Source organism: Protopterus annectens, chromosome 8.part0, assembly GCF_019279795.1.
Source record: "Protopterus annectens isolate FY-2018-M chromosome 8.part0, PAN1.0, whole genome shotgun sequence".
In the NCBI taxonomy this organism is placed as follows: domain Eukaryota; kingdom Metazoa; phylum Chordata; order Ceratodontiformes; family Protopteridae; genus Protopterus; species Protopterus annectens.
The window spans coordinates 616,869,972-616,895,195 of NC_056741.1; the positions used below are offsets into that span (position 1 = coordinate 616,869,972).

At 38.9% G+C, this 25,224-nt stretch overlaps 1 protein-coding gene across 2 annotated transcripts in view; it reads left to right on the forward strand.

Annotated features, from left to right (window-relative positions):
- The window catches only part of GNL3L (G protein nucleolar 3 like), a 509,739-nt gene that overhangs the window by 341,362 nt on the left and 143,153 nt on the right, over positions 1–25,224 (forward strand). For both annotated transcript variants that reach the window (XM_044080108.1, XM_044080107.1), the window contains exons 12-13: positions 12,400–12,536; positions 12,628–12,788. In XM_044080108.1, the coding sequence (XP_043936043.1) occupies positions 12,400–12,536; positions 12,628–12,788 (298 nt within the window). The remainder of the gene's footprint in view (positions 1–12,399; positions 12,537–12,627; positions 12,789–25,224) is intronic.

A 25,224-nucleotide genomic window follows, 5' to 3' on the forward strand; every position in this document is an offset into this window, starting at 1 on the left:
AGTTCTCAGTTCTTGTTTGGCAGGTTGCTTGATTTTATGTCCAGCTTTCGCTCAACAGAGCTATCCCAGGTAACCCAGACTGGGCAACTACACACCAGCCAGTAGCTTATTGATCCAGGGCTGCTGGGCATTATGGCAGTGGCAGGCACACACTGGCTAATACAGGCACCTACACTCCTCCCACCATTAGCATGGATCCCTGGCATAGGTCGGAGAAGGCCGGGTCCTCAACCCACTTATCACCGGTAACTACCTATGCCCATTTTTGCAACTCTAGAGCCATATTTTACACCAAGTGGCTAGCCCTGCCATGGCACTCAGTCTGTGATCTGTATCCTCCTATCTTGAGGATACTGTGTACGACAGCAAATGCCCAAAGCATTTGGTCTGTACAACTCTTCCTCCCATAGGGCACCAAGTCTGTGCTGCTGCACACAACTCCATTCATTGTTGAGTTTGCGAAGGAAACACTTAGCATGTTTTTCAGAGGTGGGGAGAACTTCTAAAGAGGCATAGAGAGAACAGGCAAACTCTAAACAGGCATTAGTTGGAGGCCAGGAGTGAACCTTGTTCCTTGTGCATGTGAGGTGAAGACCTTAACCATTATGCCACTGTCTTTGGCATACATCATGGCAAAGAAATGTCAGCAGTAGAAGAGTTGTTGTTATTTAGTGTCCCAGACGTATTTTGAGTTGCTTCTTCATTAAGTATTGCTACTTCTTTTAGATCATTTCTTGATTGTCTTCTGTTTCACCTAGAGAACCAGTTTATTTCCATAACTTGTTCTCTGACTGCTGTGTCTTGGTATTCCCTCATTCATTAACTAGGAGATCATTCTTTACATATAAAGGAGGGTACTTTTAACATGGCCCATTATAGATGATTTCTACAAGTAAGTTGTTCATAGCTTTCTGTATACCAGACTTTCGAATATGTTGTTTTCCTTAAGCTGTTCACCCTAATGACTACGAATTCTACTTTTATTCCCTACCATTGGCTATGGAAAATTTATACCCCCTGAGCTTCTCCACATTCAAATCACAGTACTCAAAATCCCATACCATTTCCCTGCAAGCTATAGGTCCCGCTCTGTGACCCTGGAAAGCTATAACATGTATTTAAGCTTATTGGAAACACTCACCATTCAACCCAATACCATATTCATGAGTGTCTTTGATTACCCCATTATTAACTGGGAATCATATGTGACACCAAATGTGCAGACAGAGGGACTCCTGGTTTGTGAACACAAACTCCCTGGACCAGATTATCAAATACACCGACCGGGGCACAAACATATACTGGGTCTGGTCCTCACTAATCTGGGAGAGTGCTAAGGTCAGACTACAGAATGATCTCCTTTAAAGTAAAAATAAAACCCAGCACTTCTGCTAACCCTGGAATGTTCAGAAAGTACTCTAAGGCTAACTTCCTACTATTAACTGAAAATTTGACAACATTTCAAGCCCCTATAAACCCTGAGAACACTGCCACCTATGCGAAACTGTTCACAGAAACCCTATACAGGCATGTTAATAGCTGCATAGAGGCAGCTCTACCCACCAAGTACAAAACTAACTAAAAAAAAAAAAAGAAAAACAAGCCACCCTGGTGGAATCACAACATTAATAGGCGGTGTAACAGAAGGCACAAAATCATAGAAGAAATAAGAAGGCATAGCACTCAGCAGGATAAAAGCACTCTGATCAAACTAAACAAACAACTCAGAGGACAAATAGTCTACCAAAGCTTAATTTGAGTTAAATTTGGCCTCCAGGCCAAGGACAACCACAAGGCATTCTTTAGCTGTGTCCACATCCTCAAAGACAACTTAGTGCAGTGCTCATTGTTAATGGAGCCACCTATACTGAGCTAGAGGATATAGCAAACCAACTGACAAATTTAGCTCTAACTTAGCCCCTCTTTCCCCTAAATCTTACTTAAGCAAACACCATCAAATATACCTCACTATCACTAGGGAACGGGTCCTCAATTCTCTCCCTAAGGCCAAAAACAGTGCTTCGATGGGGCCCAGACAATGTCCCAGGATGCCTTCTAAATAGCAATAAACCTGACCTGTCAGGGCCTCTGGAATTGCTATTTAACTGCAGCCTCCAAACAGGCTTCATGCCTCATGAATGGAGAACAACAACAGTCATCTGTCTGCATAGAGGTGGGCCGTCTGTATACCCTGGAAACTACAGACCCATAAGTCTGTCTAGTCTCATATGCAAAGCTTTGGAAAGAATTATCATGGAAGTGATCAATAGTGAAATAGGAAACCTCCAAACACTGGACTCAGCCCAATCTGATTTTGTCAAGGGCAGGTCATGCCTACTCAACATGGTCGACTTCTTTGAGAGAGTCACCAAAGCAATAGATGAGGGCAAAACAGTTTACACTGCCTACCTTGACCTGGCTAAGGCATTTGACACAATACCAGAGTTTGGCATTGTTGACAAACTCAAGAGGTTAGGTACAAACCCTTATGTCACCTGGTGGCTAGACAATTGGCTGACAGACAGAACACAGAAAGATAGAATTGGGGAGTCCATCTCTACAAAGAGGATGGTCATAAGCAGAGTCACTCAGGAATCTGTCCTGGGGCTGCTTCTTTTTGGCATTTACTTCTTTTAAGTCAAGGACAATGTCAAGGGCCACTGGCTGACTAAATTTGCAGATGATTGCAAATTAGAAGCAGTCCTAGAATCCCCCACCGACACTATTGTTCTCCAGGAAGGGCTGACACAGACAAATAACGTGTGTCAGAGCCATGGACTAAAACTAAATGCCAAGAAATGCATAATAGTATAATTTGAGTAGTCATCCATTCCTGGTAACTATCATTGACAAAACACCCCTAAGAGTCGGGGACTTGGGGATACACGCAGACAGTAATCTAGCCTTTGACAATCACGTGTCTACAGTAGTGAGGAAATCATTCTGTGTTGTGCATCCTGTAAACAAAAGTATGGCATCTAGGTCCAAGGAGGTCATTGTTCCTCTGTATTCAGCATTTGTGAGACCTATCATTGAGTGCAGTGTCCCCTTTGGTGTGTAACTAACCAGGCACATCCAACCAGTGGAACATCCACAGGGGTTCCTCTCTAAAAGTATATGGGGTTCAGGCAACATGTTCTACGCAGACCACCTAAAAAAAGCTGTATCCCTGTATTCTGTCTCCTACAGGCTGTTGAGAGGAGAGCTATGCTGGCATACAAGACATTGTCAAACCCCATCCTGATGGACCTCTTGCATATCCGCAGAACAAACAGCACCAGAATTACCCATTCTAAAGACTTGAACCTTGTCTGTGATATAAATACAGACAGGTATGTATGCCAGATACTACCCCTTGTCTGGAACAGTCTCCACATTCATGTAAAGCAAAGTTCCTCCTTAACCCAATTCAAGTTTTACTTAGAAAAATTGGATGGGAATAGGAAATTTATCACTGCTTTGGCACCTATGTCTCTAATGGAAACAGACAAACTGTAAATGGTTCATCTCACAGGCCTTTGCTCATATCTCCCTAGCCCCTGTTTACACTTATCAAAGGTACCAGAACTTGTAAGAAATGTGGGATGCATGGCTTGGGTTAAAAAGGCCCTTGTGATCATTAGCCTAGTACACACCTCTGAACCTATGAACCTGTCAATGACCGATGTGACCCAAGTTCAGTGACGGTCTTGAGCACTCTTTGGAGATGACATGGGAAGGAGATGAATGGCAAGGCTAAGCTGACTCACCCCTCCTCAAGGAAGGGATAGATGCATGTGACTTTGCCCACTTGTCAAGACATAATCCTATTTGTAGACCAAGGATCACACAGAGATACTATCTGTAAAAGGGTACAGAGGCATGTACATACATTATGATGCCCTACTGCATGCCAACCTCTTTGATGCCTGGGGCACATGCAGGAGCAGTTAGGACCTTAGGGAAAAAACCCTATCCCCTACATCAATGACTGCAAGCTTCCTTACAGACTAGATTATCTCCCACAAGACAAGGAGTGTTTGATACATCCCAACGTCCAAACAAGTACAATTGACTGCCTGGATGATAGAATATTAATATATTTTAGACACCTTTTTCTGACGACATCCAGCAGGTATTAAAGGAGGCAAAAAAACTGCTAATAGAAAATCATACATTAGTAAATAGAAATGTTTTTCTAGTTGGTGCCAAGAAAAGAACCAACGCCCATCCAGGGCCAATGTTTCTCTGGTTCTGCATTGTCTTTGTGGGTCACTATCCTCTGGCCTGTTTTACTCCTTAATCAAGGTTCATTTGTTGGTCATTTTGCATGTCTGCCCATGGATCCCCTTCTTTTAATTCAGTCTCATGTGAAAATATTTTTGAAAGGGGTTTTGGAAACCAAACCTCCTCGGAAACAGATAGGTTCTCCTTGGGATCTAAATTTTGTCACAAAAACATCAAATGTCCAAAGCAAGAAGGAAGGAAACCAAATATAGGATGAATATAATTTCATTTAATAATCCATTCGTTCTGGTACCTCGGCAATTCGCCTTCAGTGGAACAATTTTTAAATGTACTACATCCTATATATATAGTAACATCAATTAACTAATCAACATCAATTAACTGTAATTGCATCTTCTTAAAGCACAAATACATTAAATATTTATTCAAATATAAAACAAGAAATTTTATCAAATGAATTGTTTAATCAAAACTGATAAACTGTAAGCTGAAAACTGTAATAAACTTTATATTTATGAAATGCTATTATATTAAAATTCTGTCCAAATCTAAAGTGCTATTATATTTATTTATATTTTTATGTTAAATGTTTTTATATTAAATATTTAAAGTGCAAATTTTGCAAACTAGCTAAATAAATTAATATAACTTTTAGTTAATGAAAAACACAAACAGACAAAAGCAAACAAAGGCAGACAAAGGCAAGCAAAAACAAACAAAATAAACAAAAAAATATCAACCCATTCCACCATCTAGATTCATCCCTCTGGGGTGTAAAGTATGATAATTAAAGATTAACCTATTTTCCAACCTATTTAATTTCTTTTTAAAATTTCCTCTAGATGAGTGGGGTCTAGCCAAAACACTGAAGTTAAATCCATCAATTTCACCCTTATGTACTGTAACTAAATGGGAAGCTACAGGACTGTCTATATTCTTCCTCCTAATGTCTCCTAAATGTTCCAGGGTTTTCTTAAGAACTAACTCTTCATTTTTGCATAAAGTGGTATCCAGTTTTACTTTGAAACAAGCTGTCCATCTTTCTGTCTTCTTTCCAGGACCTAAAAATGAGGAAGAAGATCTAATTCCTACATTGGGTGTCTAGAGCCAACTCTAGTTCTCTGTTGGCAGAACAAAACCTTTCAGGACCTTTTATCAGATGTCCATTTATTGTGAAGGTGAAAAAAATAAATGAAACTAAAGAAGGACAGCCTCCGTCAAAGCATACAGTTTCCAGTTGGATGCCCTCATGCTGTTACATTTTGATATACCCACCACAACAAGACAGTTCCAGGCAGGGTCAAGGCACATTCTACCAGGGACTTGGCTTCATCTGTGGCTTTTTGGAAAGGGTTGTATTTTAGAAGTATTCTAGAACCATTATTTTGGCTTCTGTAAATAAAAGCACTATAAACTAGAATCTTTCTGCAAGTCTAGAACAGACTTTTTTTGGACCGTTCTCTAGGGGTTTCTAGACCCTCATCCTTCCTCCTTCCATTCAGTTTATGCTGTGGTAGTCTAGCCATATAGTTAAGGCTGCTGCATCAGTGAGTCATATAATGAACATAGTACAGTTTTCTCAATAAACTTACCATAACAGTAGATGTTCGAATTATCATTGTTGCAGTAGCCACTCCCTCCACTCCCCTTACTTTTTGTATGTTGTTACTGCCAGGGTGAGGACTTATTGTTTTCCTAGTAATAATCCTTGTCCAAGCTGTAACCTTCCTCTCTATTTTGGATGAAAAGCTTTGAAGGACTTGGTGCCCAAAACTGACTTTTTTGATCAGCTCAACTCTTGTTGAGGGTGCCCTGAAAGTTTTGGAAACTGGCCTTCTGTTGCATCTTTGGCGGGATATAACCTACATAGCTAAGTTTGCTGCAGCAGTGATCATTCCAGTGTCTACTGTTATTTGTAAGTTTACTTAAACACCTATACTGTATCGTGCATTTTATTATATTTCTATATCTGACCTAACACTGATGGCTTTACTGCACATCAGCAAGTCAAATGGCAGCAGAAATTCTCTGTCTAGGGATCTAAACCTCTTCTGCAACATCAACAGAATAGATTGGCGGTACAGGTATTTCTCACAGAGTATACCACTTCTGTGGAACAGACTCCCCATCCACATAAAACAAAGTTCAACTTTATCCATATTCAAGCGCAACTTGAATATATGGATAGGAAACAGAAAATTTACCCTAGGACTGACCTCTGCACTACTAATGGTAAGAGGCAGCTCTTAAATGCTTTATCCCATGCATGGGTCCCTTCAAAGTATCTATAGTATGATCCCAGTTGGGACACCCCTCCTTTGGGCCAGTAATTAAGGAGCCTCGATTCTCACCACTGACACCAGTGAGGTATGTTCATTTGGAACTAAAATAGATACACATAGTATTTCCAGATTCAGCTGTCTGCACCAAGCACAATTTCCCTTAAGAGCACACAGGGAATACACTCCCATTCTGGGGCTGAGTACATCTTTTTCTCTCTCTCTCTCTCACCAGGCCCCAAATAAGACTCCACACTGACCACAGCTGTAGAGTTGAGTCCTCAGCTGAGTGTTCCAAACCAAGTCCTCTACCACCCTCTCTGTGCCCTTTTTCCAGGTAGCTGACACACACACTCTTTGCCTTTCCACACCTGGGAAAGGCTGGCACAGATTTACTAGCTATGCCCCCTCCGCCCAGACTATAAGGTGTAGGTACTGCCACAGAACACTCCAAAGCCAGCTACTCTAAGGATGTTACAAGGGTACCCAACTATACTGAGTAAAATTAATACTAGTACAAATGGTAGTGTTTGACCAATGCAGCAAGGCTTTCAGGAGTCGCCACAGTGTAACCAAATAAGTACTCTCAAAGGTTGAAATATTCTCTAAAAGACCAGCCACAATGACAAGTTTAAATGTATTTAATAATAAATAGTAAAAGACCATGAAAATACTATCAATTTACAATAAACACCAGAGTTTCAATCACAGGAAATATTAAAATAACATAGATGGGTAGAATCAGACAGATACAAAAAAAAAATACTTACTAATCTCACTATATTTTCCTGACTGATCTAAAGAATTACTGTTCCCTAATTCACTTACTAAAGCAAGGCAAGATAATGTAGGTAAGTAGTCCTTCTTTGTCAAATTTCAAAAACAGACTGCCCTGAGACTTCTGTCTCATCTTGTATTAAAACATAATTTCAGTGCTGTATTACAGAATTACATCACATACATCTGGTCATCTGACTTCTGGTTCCCACACTGCCCACTTTACTCGAAACTGAACCGGAATTTAGCACATATGTGTCATAATACATACACACAGAGCTTTGCTAAGATGTGTTATAGTATCTGGAAGCTATAAAACCATTTCAAAAACTTCCACCCTTTCAAGGTAGCAGTTAGTTCATCCCTAAGGACAACACAGTAGGATTCCTAGTCCTAGTTTTCACAAACATTTTGTCTCTGGCTACAATCAGAACTGTGACATACAATCTTTATGGCCTAAACCAGGTAATTTAATTTCAGACTATTTTTCTGGACTAAGATTAACCTCTTCTCTTCCAGTGACCTCTGTTACAACATATTCATTTCAACAGTTACAATACAGTCTGACATACAGGTATATTTCTTTTCTGTCCAGCAAGACCCACTGTTGGTACATTTTTAACACAATCAGCTTTACAGATACATTTCAGCACAAGCACCTATACAAATGACATATAATTCTTTACAAAACTCCAGCAGCTATGCTGGCATATGTTACACACCCACAGCCCTACTTCTCCTGGCACAGCTGGCAATACCTCACATCATCACATCAGTTATTTTCATTAGGGGTAATATGCAATTATCAACCATGAGATGGGTAAAGCCAATCTTTAGCCAAATTGGATAGGTTAATATGAGCACAGAAAGGGAAACTGGCTAGGCTTAAAATAGCATGCAAGGGCAACTAGCTTAGTACTTTCCTATGAGCCCATGAACTTCTGGCTGTCTCAATTCTCACCTGTAGGCGAGTGAATAAGCTATAAGGAGGAATGAACAGACCATTTGAATGTTAGGAGGTGCAACTTGATTACTGTCTGCCCATAATTAAAAATACTTCATTATCTATATCTTGGTATGGCAAATTTATTTGCCAACTTTTTTGTTTTCATTATTTTGTTCTATATGTACAGCTCAATCTACTTTTTGTATCTTTTTCACATAGTTATATTCCCCAGGAATCACATCCCTCGACCAAATTTCTAAAATTTGTTCACTCTTTCTTTCTTTCTTTCCTCTTCTTTAGCTTTATTTTCTTTGTTTTCATTTTACTGAGATCTAAACTTGAGTTTCCCTTTTGCCGTTTAAACAGTTCCATCATTTTCTCTTGACAAAATACTGGATCATCTGCATATGTTGTTCTTTTCACATCTTGTGACCCCAACCAGGTTTCTAAATCTTTAATGCATTTGTAATTCCACTGAGAACAGAGACCGACTAATAGGGAAACCTTGCTTTAAACCAGTTTCAGCTGTTAGTCTTTTTCTAGTTTAACCATTTCATAAAGGATGCATTCCTTTATTTATTTATTTATTTATCTGTTTGTCTGTACTTGTAAACCTGGTGGGTGGATTGCCACTCATCTCTAATTACTGTTTTTGTTTTATGGACATGTTGTCTGCCACTAGTCTTGGTATGGCACAATCTCTTAAAATGCACATAAGAAAATGACTCCATACCCCCATTCTATGTTTTATCAATGTACTTTGCCCACAAAAAATTGTATCTCTCATTACTTTCCATACTGTATTATTTTTCCACTAGTCATAATTAATACTTTATTGTAGTACTGATCCTAATTAATAATAAGAGTCTGTGTCTTTTGAACTAAAGACAGACTATCTAAACACAAATGTCAAACCAACTGATCTAAACACACTTCATGTAAACCAGCATAACTCAAAAAAAAAAAGTAAAAAAAAAATGAGAGAGAGAAATGTTTCTGTGCTGGAGGGCAAGTCCCCTTGTACCCCTAAGCCTCCTAACTTCTTTATAATACAACTCCATGGTCACACTATAGTGGAAGAAAGGGAAATAGCACTGGGAGTGCACTACCAGCATGCACAACCCAACATGCTGCTGTAAAGCAAACTGCAACATCTGTAAGAAAATTAATACAGTGATCAAAAATACAAACTTCCCTTGGTATCATAATTATAACTGGTAAAATGTACTAAAACATATCATGAGATCACTTGGGATTAGATAATTTTAAGCCACGTGTGATTAGATAGAGTGATAATTAGACCACTCACTTGAATGGAACCCCTTTAAAATAACCTTAATCCTGCACCATATTATTTTGCTGCTTATAATCCCTATTCTGTAAAGATATTCTATTTACTCAGGTTATGTCTGTGCAACTTTAAAGTGAAACATAAGTCTATCAGTAAACTGGTTATTTTCCTGTTTCTCTTCACAGTTTTCTCAAATACCTTGGGCAAGTATTCTCTGCCATTCTTTCATAAAACACATTTACTATCCTGCCTTTACTTGCCACCTTTCTGTTTTCTTTTTTCTTTCTATACCTCCAAAGTTGCTGTTGACCTCACCATTTTATGTGTATCCTCCTCCTTTGCTCTAACATTCCTCACCCATCTAAAATTGTGTTTTAGAATATGGAAAGGCTATAAGCCTAGCAGAAAATTCAGTTACTGCTGGGAGGTGATACATTCACTGACAGTTGTTGTACAGCTGAAGCCATGCCACCTTTTAATTCCTGCTAGCAGTCGATTAGTAGCAGGGCCTTACTTAAGTTGATAGACACTATATCCATTTTCAAATCTGGTTACTTGATACAGCACCTAGACATTAGTGTTCATAGGTAAGTACGGGGCTAGCTGCCATGAGGGCCATTTTACGCCTAGCCAAATTCTCTTTCAAAGGTGAGAATCATACCCTGTACCTTATGACAGCAAAGTAAACACTTTAACCATTAAACCAACCCCAACCCCTCCACCTCCACTAAGGATACCTAAATGACTGTTTTGGAAGTCATGTTGGAGTAAATGATGGATCACCCTGCTGTCTAGGTGTTCTTGAATAGATGTGGGACACACTTGGCAGAGATGGTACCCAATTCCCTACTATCAAATTACTGTACCCAATTCCCTACTATCAAATTACTCATCTTTCTGGCACTAGAGATGCTTAGTTCTTCAATTAACTTCAGGAATAACAGTAGATGAACAAATGGTTTATTCAAGTAACAGCAGTGTTATAATTGATCTGTTATCCAGTGTTAAGACGGACTTGGAAAATGTATATAAGGAGAGTTGCCAGTACGAAGATGAGATTGAGATGAATGAGTTGTCTAGGTTGTGGAATGCAGGGGCTGCTGTTGCTGATGGAATACTAAAGAGAACAGGTTGGAACAGTAAAGGTGTGGACACAGTAGAATACTACCAGTAAGCTTTGTCAAATTTCTGTGAAGTCTCTCAGCTTTCTGAATGTATTAGTTTATGAAAATACTAAACACCATACTTCAGTGTAAGAAGGATTAAGGCAGCATAGAGGTTTCACAAACATATTTCCCTTGATGACAGAAACTGTTTTATGCAAATGTACGTTTTCAGATATTATTTGATGTTAGTGTACTTAGTGAATAGTTCATTATAGGCTGGCTCACGACAGTGTAGAAACTTACCAATCACTTTTCCTTGATAAAGGTTTTTTTTCCAAGTGAGTGTTTCATGAGACTCGGTTATAATTAGATGTTGGCGTATTGGCTTAGGGCAGTGTAGAAATTTAACATTTTCCTTGACATAATGTTTATAAATAAGTGTTTTGCGAGCCTCAGCTATAATCAGACCTTAGCGTCATCAAATGGAAGACTGTTGTAATTATATATAAATCCTTTTATCCATTAACACACTGTGTGTTGATTTTATGAATTAGATGGTGGTCACATGCTCAGACTGGCTGCCTGTTGAAATCTCGAGATTGCATCACTGAGTGCCAAAAGACTGAAAAAAAAAAGACTGAAAATACAAGAAAAATTTGAATATCAAACCTCACCCTTCTCCTTTAAACTGTTTTATTATTATTTTTTTTTCGGGGGGGGGGGGGTGGCAAGGCAAATGGCAGTCTGACTTAGTATATACAAGTCTAGATTTCTAGATTTTTGGCCACTCAATCTCCACATTTCAGGACTCTGCAATTTAAGTCCTGAGATTTTTAAGTGGTTACTGCTCAGATGCCCATACTAGGAAATTTCTTACACAAAATTTGGACCGAGTGCCAAGAACTTCTATTCAGTTTATTAACAAAAGTAAGATTTATTACTGTGTAATATTAATTTACAGTAGTTTCATTTTATATTAATATGTTTAATTTCATTGCCTTAGTTTTCTTTATTACTTACTGGAAAGTTAGAAATTATTTTTTTAATCCTGAAATATTAATAGATTTGCCTTTTTATTTTTTGCTGAAGGCTGTAGCTGACCAAATCGACTGTCCTGTGAAAATGGCTAGGTGGTATGCCTAAGAAAAAGTATTGTTAAGAGCAAAGAACATCTTTGTCCCCCCACCAGTTTCTATAGAGCTTTATTTTTTGGGGTGGTGGCAGGACTACAGAGGCCAATAACTGCCTTACATTTGGAACTGTTATAGAATTGTCTGCAGTAACTACTACTAAAGAGAATAAATTAATTGAGAAGAAGTTGATGATGTACATTTCAGGTCACATAATCACAGAATTCTGCAGTTCTTCCTAGCAAAAGTGGAGTTAGTATGTGTTGTCCCACATCAACATGTTTACACCACGGCAGTCAGTTCTGGCAAAAACAGACTAAAGTAATTGAACAGCAGCAGCAGTTTGGTGTAGTTTTACTGCAGCTCACAGCGATTCCTGGTAGGGAAAGCTAATACAGTACCAGCGTGTAAGTTTTCTAGCAGCATTTGAACCCTAGTTTTCACTGAAGTATTTAAATAGCTAATTTAAAAGTTCAAACTTCATTGGTGAAGCTTTTCTGTGCCTGAGATGCATGCTGTAAGCTTTGCTGCCTTTTAACAGATTCTTGAGGATCATAAATGTTGTTCCATGTTAGGAATGTGACTGCAAGTTCATTAATTAACCTTGTACCTTCTCTGTGAATCTGTCTTTTCTGTTTTGCAGTGGTAAGATCACATACTTTACTCATCCTCCTGAGACACACACCCTGCCCACTCATATCAGTGCAGAAATTGTTACAGAGATGGGAAAGGCCTTTAACTTTGAAGAGCTGGAACAAGGAAATCTGGATGCTTTGTCAAGTAAGTGCCTTGTTTGTGTGGTAGTCCCTTAAAGTTAAGTCTCATTGCAGTTCCGTTGTGCATGTGTAATTTGTCATACATTTGATTTCAGAGATTGTGTCTCCTATGGTCACATCTGGTATTGAACTAAAGGCATCTAGTCTAACAAGTGGAATAGAGGGTGGAGTACAGGAAGAAATGGAAGAAGAAGAAAGTATTGTGGAAGATCATGACGATAAAGAAGAAAGCATGGATGAGGATCAGGATTTAGAGGTGATGAATATTTTATGTTTTCATACAAGTTTGCTATCCCTGATCCTGCTGAGAAAAAAAAAATCCATGTATATTTTGGGAGAGTAAACACTGGTGTGCATACATGGCCCTTTGGATGTTCTTCGTGTTTCACTGTTGCAATCCTGACATGTGAGATTTCTCGCCATGGAAGATGTTGTCTGGCCCAAGTACCACGGAAAAAATCTTCCACCTCCAACAGTCGTTGGACACCCCGACCAATGTGGGTTCACTCAGGGGAGTCAGCTGGTGTCAAGAGCTCAGTTTTCTTGCAGTCAGAGCCCAAAGTAGAATTCCATTCAGTGCATCGGTTGGTCCGCACCAGAGAGAAGACTTCAGAAAGCAAAGTACCCTGTTTGGGGAATCCATTTTACACTTTTTTGACTAATTTCAGAGAAAACCAATAATTGTCTCCACTGTGGTAAACAGATTCCACACCGAGATTTCCATTCCTTCTGTGTCAGCCTGGACTGGACGATGGATGCTTTCTCCTTCCATTAGAGACAGGTCTCTTCATCTCTGTCTTCCCTCCCATTCCTCTGCTCCCCAGGGTGCTCATAAAGATAACGGAAAAAGAGCCAAGAGTAACACTGATAGCCCCAGACTGGCCCAGGCAGCACTGGTTCCCTCTGCTGCGCAGCTTAACTGGCATGAAACCATGGCATCTGCCACAGAGATTGGACATTCAGATGCAAGACAAGGGAAAGATTGTGCACCCCAACCTACAGACCATTAAATTACCTGCATGGAAGATACCATAACATTTTGGACAGATCTTATCCTATACAAACAGGTTCAGGATATTCTAAAAGAAGCCAGAAGGCCTAGCACTAGGAAATCTGACTCAGCTAAATGGAAAAGATTCTCCCTTTGGTGAGGGCAATATGTGGATAATCCTCATCTAGCCAAGATCCCGGTTATCCTGACCTTATTGGCCAGTCACTTTGACAAAGGCCTGTCTTATTTCTCCATAAATATTCATGCTGTGGCTATTTCAGCCCAACCTCCTGTTTTCTCTTGCCCCCTTATGAAACAGTTTCTTATAGGGGTTATCCACATCAGGCCACCAAGAAGGTCTCCAGCCCTACCCTGGAACCTTAATTTTGTCCTGAAGAAACTTACTTTTCCACCATTCGAACCAGCTGCTTCTGCTGACTTAAAATTCTTGACATGGAAGACTGCCTTCTTGTTAACCATCACTTCTGCTAGAAGGGTTTCTGAACTGCAGGCACTCCTGGCAGTAGAACCTTTCCTTATCTTTCACCCAGGCAGAGCCTCACTCGGGAATAACCCTTCCTTTATGCCCAAGGTGGTGACAGACACCTCCTTAAATCAAGCCATAGATCTGCCTACTTTCTTCCCCAAGCCACAAAACAAAGGAGAAAGGATTCTTCACTCCTTGGATGTGCATAGGCAGCTCCATTACTATCCTGACAGAACAAAGACCTTGAGGAAATCATACCAGCTGTTTGTGGCCGTTGCCACTAGTTCTGAAGGGAAGCCATTCTCCAAGCAAACTATCTCTAAATGGATCTGTCACTCTGTCTCCTTTTGTTACAGTCATCATGGTAAGAAGCCACTTGATTTTGTGAGGACACGCTCCACCAAGGCACCTGCTGCCTGTACTGCCTTCCTAAAAGGGGTACTCACCAAAGACATCTTTGAGGCTGCTACCTGGTCTTCAGTGCATACCTTTAAACAAACATTACCATCTATCAGCCTTATCCATCTCCAGAACAGGATTTGCCAATGGCATCTTGCAGGACATACTCACCTCTCTTTAATCTGCCATCACCCATTCCCACAAGTCAGGAATGCAACAGTGAAACGCAAAGAATATAGTACATTTGGCTATGCTTACCATAAATGTATATGTTTGAGTATATTCACTGTTGCAATATTCTTTCTCTCCCTCCTCACCCACCCAGCCTAGAGGGTAGGCTTGAACAAGCTTCTTCTCAAGTCAGGGGTACCCTTTCCTTTCTTAGATTCAATGTCAAAGGCCCTTGACTTCAAGATCCATCTAGGGGGGCTCCTACCTTTAGAGAGCAAGAAAAAAATGAGCTCTCGATGCCAGACTCTCCTTATACCCGAGCATTCTGACGTTGATCATGGCACCCGCCAGCTGTTGGAGTAAGGAGATTTTTCTCTGGCAGTCGGGCTGTCCAAGTGCTTTCATGGCAGGAAATCCCACAAGTCAGGACTGCAACAGTGAATGCAAACAAAAAACATCTACATTTATGGTAAGCATGCACAACTGTATCTTCAATTTACTCAGCCTTCCTGTACCATTCTGTTTCTTACTGCAGAGTAATCAGTTTCCCCATTCAGTTCAGCTTTCCATTTTGTAGCCATGCATTTTAGAAGTCTATACCAGTCTTCATTTTTCTTTTTTACAAGATGACTTCTGATCTCATCCTGGGTGTCTCCTGCTGGCTTTAGCTGACAGCCGTAGGTCAACCTTTTCTCATACATGCAGAATGTAGACTTCATGGTCCCCATCACAGTTTATTTTACCACCATGTGGTCTTTCTTCAGACATCCTGCTTTAATTTATAGTAAGGCCTTTTCCTCATCTGACAAACAGAACTTCCTGATGTTGGGAGAGAAATCTCAGGGAGAAAACTTCTGACACTTAACACAGAGGATTAAGGATATGAGCTGTTAACAGGCTACTTCCCGAGTCCAGAGTATCATTCCCTTGGCCACAGTTTACCTTCTGTTTGACTCTGAGTCATTCACTTAACCAGACAGTACTACCAGGTTGCCTTTGTAAAGTCTTTTATCAGATAAAAAAAAAAACAAATTGGAATGGTATCATCTAGCACAACTCAGAAATATCTGCAAGGCTACTGGGATTGACGGATGTCTGTTTTCATTTTCTCTCCTGTATTGGTGAAGCATTTTGAAGAAATCTGTATCTGTCTTCTCCACAGATCATGCATATGCATTTTGAACTGCATGCTTTTAGCAGCAGCAAGAAATAAAAGCTTTAGACAGAGATTGTACTGTGTGCTGAAGAATGAAGATTGAATATTGTGTTCATCCTCACCCTAACTACTTTTCAGTATTTAAATGCAGATCTCTGGCATGGCAGATGGAAAGCCAGTCAATGTGTAATTTTAACTGTATAACCTCTCTAGAAAGCCTCCCTCATCTACGCTTTCACCTTCTGTTTAGTGTCACTTCTCCCAGTTAACTAATGCCTTATGAGTTGCACTGCAGAGTATAATGTGTCCAACATACACATACATAGACAAAGTCCCTACTGAAATGTTATCAGTGTACCTCTATGTTAAAGGCTAGACTAATGTAGAGAAGTGTATTTTAAGTACATATCCCTAATAGATTACAAACTCTCGGAGACCAGTGAAGCTGTTTGCAGTACTAATTTTAATTTTACTTTGTGTATTTGGAAGAACTGAACTGTCTCAATAACAGAGTAGCTTTGTTCTATGCATAAAACCAACTGTAAACATACAGCCATTTTAAGTGACCCTAGAGTTCCTGTCTGCATGCTCCCCAGCCTCCAGTCTCTATTGTGCCCTTATATTATGCTAAAATTAAGCCTCTTCTACTTTTTCCATTATTTACGTTCCACTTGTGTCCCCTTGAAATGTTTTCAGAAAATAAAACTGCCTGTTTCTTACTCGTGTATATTGTTCTGCTTCTAGATTTTTCTCCATCTTTATACAACATTTAAAAGTGGCCCTTCTGTCTTCCTCTGTGTGCTTTTCCACAATTGTTAGCATTGTTTCCCTAGGGTAATACTTGAAACTGAGTGCAGCTTTATAACTTAGAACATTTCAGTATGTTGACACAAAATTGGCAACACTGCTCTTTTTCCTGAGTACTTCATGACATAAATGGCTGTTATTTTTCAGGTATAGTTAGCCAGTCCAGTGACATAGATGCAAGGCACCATGTCTTACTAGTGTTGACCCGAGTTTGATCAGCATCCCATGTCCTAGAGGGCGGGGGGCCATAGGGCAGACTTAGTAACTGCAGCTCAGCCATCTTTTCTTGGACAGAGGGTGATAAGTCTGCCTTCTACTTATTCACCTCCTGTTGGAAATTGTGGATTAGAGTATGGAGAAGCACCATGGTACATGCAGTGTGCCTTGAATTCATCTGAGTACAAGTGTTGGAGGGGTGCTTGTTCATGCAACTTCTGCAATGCATTCTGTGCCAGGCTTGGGATGCACTCAGGGCATCAGTAGTAATAATAAAGGCTGCACTATCCACAACTATGATGGCTGTAGGCCTCTGCAAACTGAGGACTTGCCTTTAAGCAGAAGGGCTCAGAAACCTAAGGTCATTCAGGGTCAGAGCCCATGACATGGAAAAGAAAAGAATTTCATGTACAAGATATATATTAAGAAAAAATTTTGTATGTACTACATTCATTAGTGAAGTTTTTGCAGGGTAATTGTTTCCTATATGTAATGATATTTATATTTTGACATCTGCAGTCCCTGCCTCTCAAAATCTTGTAAGCTTTTAAACATACAAGAAGATAGTATTTTCCTCCAGTGGGATACTTTTCTGTACTCTGGAAGCCAGGCCAAACAGAAATGAACTGTACATTTACTCACAAGTTAAAATATATTTATTTCTCCCAAGAACCTCAGAAGTGTGATACCTAGTATCTATCAGTAGTCCTCAAAAGCTTATTCAGTTTATGGCTAAATTTTCTTTCAGCGTAGATGATAGTTTTGCAGCAAGTCAGTACTTTTCTTTCACTGCTGAAGAGCTGCAAAAAGAATATTAAAGTTTTTACAGTATGTTGTATTCTGTGAATGCCTGCCTATGTATATGGCTAGCACATTTATTTGTGTTAAACAGTGCCTTATTGTGGATAGAAGGGATAGTGAACCAAGCATGTACCTGTTAGTTACTGTGAACCTCAAAAAATGTGAGCCCTCTAGAAAAAAAAAGTAAAACTTCCTGACATTTAAATATCAGTAAGTTCTAGTGTTGAGAGCTGAATGATTGACACCAGTTTGATTGCTTTTGCTAGTGTTTGATCTCCTTATTCTCTAAAACAGTATGCAAGGTAGCGCCTCACAATTCAGAGTGCCAGAGACATAAAAGCAGCCTAGCCATTACCACATAGATATGAATGCATTCATGCATGTGATGCAGCTGGTCTGCACTGTTTACCTTCTGTTGAAAATGTCAGTCAAATTGGAGTAATGTGAAAACACAGTACAATAGACAACTGAATAACTGCAGTATGCCATCGACAGTTGTAGGTAATGCAGGTTTATTTGTGGTTTGGTTACATTTGATTTCTTGGCGCTTGCAGACATGACCAAAACCATAACAGCTATGTATAAATCCATCAGAGCCCAAACCTGTCTATTCATAGTTCATAGTTTAGTACTAAGCTAACTGCCCTTGCGAGCCATTTTAAGCCTAGCCAATTATCCCTTGTGAGTCTCAAACTCTGCTCCTTGTGTTTGCAAGGCAAACACCTTAGCCATTAAGCCACCCTCCCAACCCAGATTGGCTGTTGTGCAATTACTTTCATCACTGCTTTGTTCACAGTGTGTCACAGGTGTGTTAACTTTCAAGACCTGAATGCTGTTTTCCATATGCTGAATGAAATTTGCCTTGAAGAAGGATTTTAAAAAAAAGTTTCCACTTTTTTGTTGCAATGGATTGCACAAAAGTTGTATCGGAATCGCTATTATACCTTCAGTATGGTGAGAAGTTTGTCTACAATATACTAGGTGCACCTGTTCAGCTCTAAGTGCTTTTCTAATTCACCTGCAAGTGCTATAAATTACCTTTGCTATGCAGTGTTGTGCATCCTAATTGTGCCATTGAAAGTATGGCATTCATTAGCATGATGTAAGCATAGGGATGTATTGAAAGGAGATATATTTAGAATCAAAAGCAAAGTCGTTACTTTACCTAGTTAACTGCTTTTACATATTTCTAAGAAAATACTTACAAGTGGCTGAATGGAGCCAAGCAAACCATTAGTACTGTGTGAAATAACACCTCATTGGCCACAGCACCCGCTGCTTTAATGAGTTATAAAATAACAGACCAGTGAAATTATAAGGGTACCTTAAAATATGCAAAGGTATACAAAGAATATTTTGATGGTGCTCAATATTATACCCAGTTTTCTGTTGTAATCCTTTTGTATATATTTTCATATGGAACAGCTATCATTTTCAGATCCTTTCCAAACTATTTTCCATCGCAAAGACATTATTTACTTTTTAATGCACAAAGCTGCAAATCTGTCAGTAGACAGAATGTCTCTTTTCTCTCTTCTTGAAGTGGGGGTCATGAAGATACTGCATTCCGTTTTAAAAACAGCAGAGATGTTGTCTTTTACAGATTCAGAATATAAGCTTTCTGGTAAGTTTGTAGTTCTTGACCTCAGTTTTTTAGTTTTTTTGAGTTTCTTCTCGCTACCTTATGAATGAGATCAGTATTCATGTTATCATTTTACAAGTCATGGACAAAATTAGTTTTCTTCACATCTAGCGCAGAGATTTTTCCTCAGTAGCATAAGTAAATAATTTACCAAAAGATTTTTTTCACTCATTTTACTTTATGCTCCTGCAACTGACTGGACACCTCCATTGCCTTCTGTAAACGTTTATTCCCCAGGTGGGTGTGATCTGGGCAGACAAGTGCAGGTCATCAGCATTGCTGTACCAGTAGCCAACTAGTCCCCTGCCCCACTCATGGGTTCTATGCAGTGGTCTGTCACCGTTAAGCAGCTATCACTTTCACAAGATCCTTGATTCACTGTGTATGAGGTCCACATCCTTGTATCAGGTGGTTATGCTAAAATTCCTCCAGGATGTATGCCTTCAGTGGCTCTATGGATCTTGTAACAAGTCCCCCCAAAGGGAGGTGAGCAGTCTACTGCTACTTCACTGCCTCTTTCTCCTCAACTCTCCACTGACCCCCAGCAGTCCCCTAAGACACAGGCTATTATTCAAAGCAATTTCATCACTGGCGTCAGTGTTCAGCATTAACAGAGTTTAAAATTGTGATCTGTTCTAATCACTGATGCCCCAGGTACTTTGTGCTTATGTGAGTGCTCACTGTAGAGTTAGATCTTTGAGAATCTCATGCACTAAGTGTTAACATGCAGTACTAATGCGATGCATGTTAACTTACCTTACCATGGAAACTTTGTTTTCATCATTGTCTAAGGGGCCGACAGTTACCTCTGCAAGGGGTCTGTCTTGAATATTTACTGCAGTAGTAAGTAGTTTCTGTAACTCTACTGTGCTACTTAAAGTAGGCTTGCAAGTCAGGCATTGAATACAGACTCACAAGCAATTGAAATTGTTCATTGTTAATTGCTGTGTGACATAAGACTTACAATAAGCCAAGTGTAAATATGTGTATATGCTATGTCTTAATTGTGACAAGTTATATATTCTTCGGTTCTACTGAAGCTGTACTTTTTGAAAATCTGTACATGTGCATCATATTTTCCACAGAAGGTGTAACATCTGACTTGACTTCCAGAGCTTTGCATCCTCCCCCTCAGGTCAGATGGATGCTCTCCCTCCTGGATGTTAGCACATCTATGGTATAAGAGGACTGTATGCCCATGCCATTTTTGGTTATTTCCTGCCACAGTACATGAGAAGATTGATGCGAGTTACTAAAGCATCATCAGTCCATCAGTTTGGCCTGGCTTTCAGAGTACAGAAAAGTACCCTGTTGGAGAAAAATGTTATCTTGTATGTTTAAAAGCTTACAAGATTTTTAGTGGCAGGGAGTGTAGATGTCAAAATATAAAAAATCTATATTTACATTACATACATGAAACAGTTACCCTGCAAAAACTTCCTTAATTATTATGTGTTTTGTTTAGGGATGGTACATAACATCATCTCCTATGCTTGATTCAACCAGAAGGCTTTTCAAATAGAGAGCCACACATTTTCATGGTTACTCAAACCAAAGTAGGCTGTGCTTCTTGGGGTTTAAAGCTATATACCATATATGATACTTTATACTTTCTGACAGTGGGAGGGTGCTGATTCAACCAAATTAATACATTAATGTGACCAAATGCCAGAAAGTCACCATCAGAACAATGTCTTTTCCCACTTTTTTGGCATAGAAAGTCCCATCTTTGCCTGTTCTAGTCACAGCTTAGATTTCTGTATCTTGCGTTCTGTTGGAAGAATGTTATTTTACAGCCTCCCTTCTCTGTAGGCAGGCAACCTGCCTTACCTAGTGTTATGAGTGGAAGTACTGCTGCATGCCTGGCATGTATTAACTCCCATCTCAACCAGTCTTAGAATGGGCTGCAAAACAAGTGACTTTCAGTATGTGCAGCAGAAGTGACTTTCAGTATATGCAGCAGAAGTGCATAGCTTGGTACAACAAATAATGTTTGGTTGTTCATTTAAGTTGGGGCAGCATGTTTTCCATCCCACCTTTCCTTTTAGGTGAGGAGCAACCCCCTGTGATTAGTGTAAATCCTGCTTGCCACAAATCTTGTACAAGAGATATGCAGACATGCTGTGTTGTCAGAAGGATACCTTAGAATTGTTTAGTCTGATTGATTTTTGCAGGTTGCACCTGTCAGCTGCTTGCTTGTAGTCCTGATTTTAGTATTTGTCCATTTTGATAAGACCCTGTCTGATGAATTGTTATGTGGATCTAACACTGTATTGCAAGATAAGTTTCCTTCTGTCCATTTTTATTTTCCTGTCCCACACTAGCCCTTTGGACCCCTTTCCTTCCCACTTGAATTATGCCTCTTTCCCATTATTGATAGTCAGAAATGAATAAATGTGATATAAATCACTGTGGTTGCCATACTACAGCAATGCACAAAATTATGGATAGGATCAGGGATTCCTAATGGGTATGCAAAGTTGACTTTTAATCAGTAGAATAACAGAAAACTGCATATGAAAATATCAGGACCCCCAAGATGGTTAAGGTTATTTTTCAAAAAAATTATCACTGCACAAAAAACTTTTCAAAACAAAACAACAAGTCCAAGCAAATGTAGAGTCAGCACACCAATTTAATAAAAACTTTAAAACTTGAAGCGCTTTTCGCTTGCAATCTTGCAAACTTCATCAGAAGTACAAACACAGGAAATTGCAACATCCTTATATACACACTTGATCTAAAAAACACGGGACGATTAACTAGTAATTACTTATATAACCATTACCTAAAACTACATAGAGTCTGTTTCAAATACCATAATAAACTTCATTTTGTACAAATACAATATTTTAAACTTCATAAGCGCAAACACAACACAAACGAAGTAAAGCATTAAATTGTATAAACAATAAACTTAAAAGAAACCTTATTGACAGCAGTTTAAATTACCCTAAGCCACTACGCTAATAGACATCAGTGTTACTAAAAAAAACTAAAAGCAGTAATGTTCAACTTAAGCTCTTTAGTACTAAATTTCATCTTTGCAGAATCTTCAATTTAAGAACACTACTAATGGAGCAGGACTCATTAAGTCCTGGAACGTTGTATGCATTGAGTTTGATCTGCCATATTAATTCTAATTCTTCAAGTTTGAGAGGGAAAGGACCCCCTCTAATTTCCTGCAATATATTGTCAATAACCATACATTTAAACTGATGGTTCACATTTAAATGTATATGCTTTGCTAATGCATTGTCAGACTTATTGTGGCTAATAGCATATAAATGCTCGTACATTCTGTCCTGGAGTCTGTGCTCCGTTTTGCCTATATAAAAGGAAGGACAGCGTGTACATCTGGCCAAATAAACTATAACCTAGAATTACAAGTAAACCTTGATCTTAGTTTGTATTGTTGACCATTCACCACTAACAAACAACTGAATTTTTACAATTCACCTCTAATTTCAGTACTGAGGCTATAGCATATTTAGATATCTGGTTATGTAAAAACAGTATATTAGGTTGTTACACAGCCCAAATTCTTAGGAAAAACACATATTCTAACTCCTTTCTTCATTTTTCTAGTTGCCATCCTTTTCATCAAAAAAGGTCTGTCAGCAAAGGTCAGCTGGTTAGGGCCTCTCGTATTGTCAGCCAGGATGAGGACTTTCATAAGGAATGTATGTTTCTAAAAAAACTTTTTTTACAGCGTGACTATCTGGAATCACTTTTTGATTCTTTAATTGAGGAGGTCAATTGCAAAAGGCCAAATCAAACCTATAAGCCTATTTTGGCCATTAAATCACATGTCAGTAACAACTTAACAGATTCAGACGTGTCAGTGTTTGCAAGTCTTAGTGAGTCTCTCCCCCACAATAATCAAACATTACATTGTAGCCTTATAACTACATTTAGTGCACAAAGTAATCTTTGTATCAAAATAGTGCGGAAAAACTGGGAACTGTTTAGATGCAATCAAACATTGTTTAATAAATTTGGTAGTACACCAACTATAGTTTTCAAACGTGGAAGAAATCTCAAAAATTTACTAGAAAAACAACACACTAAAGTTTCTAGAATAGTTGGGATGAACAAATGCGAGAACTGTAACTATTGTAAACATGTGAAAGTAGCTAATTTGTTTGTGGTGAATGGTTAACAATACAAACTAAGATCAAGATTTAATTGTAATTCTAGGGTTATAGTTTATTTGGCCAGATGTACAAGCTGTCCTGCCTTTTATATAGGCAAAACGGAGCGCAGGCTCCGGGACAGAATGTACGAGCATTTATATGTTATTAGCCACAATAAGTCTGACAATGCATTAGCAAAGCATATACATTTAAATGTGAACCATCAGTTTAAATTTATGGCTATTGACAATATTTTGCAGGACATTAGAGGGGGTCCTTTCCCTCTCAAACTTGAAGAATTAGAATTAATGTGGCAGATCAAACTCAGTGCATACAACATTCCAGGACTTAATGCGTCCTGCTCCATTAGTAGTGTTCTTAAATTGAAGAGTCTGCAAAGATGAAATTTAGTACTAAAGAGCTTAAGTTGAACATTACTGCTTTTAGTTTTTTTAGTAACACTGATGTCTATTAGCGTAGTGGCTTAGGGTAATTTAAATTGCTGTCAGTAAGGTTTCTTTTAAGTTTATTGTTTATACAATTTAATGCTTTACTTCGTTTGTGTTGTGTTTGCGCTTATGAAGTTTAAAATATTGTATTTGTACAAAATTAAGTTTATTATGGTATTTGAAACAGACTCTATGTAGTTTTAGGTAATGGTTATTTAAGTAATTACTAGCTAATTGTCCCGCGTTTTTTAGATCGTGTGTATATAAGGATGTTGCAATTTCCTGTGTTTGTACTTCTGATGAAGTTTGCAAGATTGCAAACTAAAAGTGCTTCAAGTTTTAAAGTTTTTATTAAATTGGTGTGCCGACTCTACAGTTGCTTGGACTTGTTGTTTTGTTTTGATAAGGTTATTTTTCAAATGCAGGCAAATGTTTGTGTGGGCAAGATGTTAGTCTAGGGGCCCTCTGCATAGGGTAGCAGCTGGGATGTCTTCCTTGAGGACTGTATTCCAGCACATTTCTTGCATTCTGTAGCTTCCGAACTTGGGAGTCCATGTACCTCCCTGTGGTCCATGACATGGCAACCCTACAGTAGCATTAGGAGTGTTCCATGCTCCCTGGCTCTTGCACGGGCTGGGTCTCGGTCATACCTTTGATCATGGGAATATTTCTGCATTCAGTACTGATGAGACTATGACCTTCAGTGTGTTTTCATGGTGATCAGGTCACCACCCAGGACCCCAAACAGTACTTTACTTGGTAATGTTACATGTAAAGATTTAAGCACCTTAATGGAAGAATTAGAGACACCACTGACCATGATTTTTAAAGCAGAGTTAAGCTAAGTGTGCTATCCATATCAAAATAAATGCCTGTCTGTATTTAGGTATAATTTAATCATTTGGATGGGTAGCCATACATTTACCACAGATCAAGCACCACAGTCCCTTATGAACAGAGGTAGTAAGTAATCTCCAGTAGCTAGGCTGCTAATGATCTTGCAGTTGATCACTTGACGTGACCCTATGAACCTGCTTCCCACAAAATATAGGTTATCCTTTTCTTGAATCTAGTTCTTGTTTATAACCACAGTTTTATTTATCTGTTTTATTTGACATTTTTTACCAGGATAGTCACAAAACATGCATGAAAAAGCAAGTCAAATTTTCAGCAGAGGTCCAATGAAAAAAGTTCCAGGTATAGATCACATTTCACATTGTAATACAGGCAATTTACATTTATAACAGTAAACATCTTACATTTGAAACACTAATACATAGTCAAATATTTATAAAAAGTACAGATAAACTGGGTACACAGAGTCATATATGTATATAATTGAGAGGCAACATGGTAGGTGTGATAGAATAAAATAAATTGCTGATATGAGAGTCATAGATTGTTATTGGGATGTTTTGTTTCAGATATACTAATGAA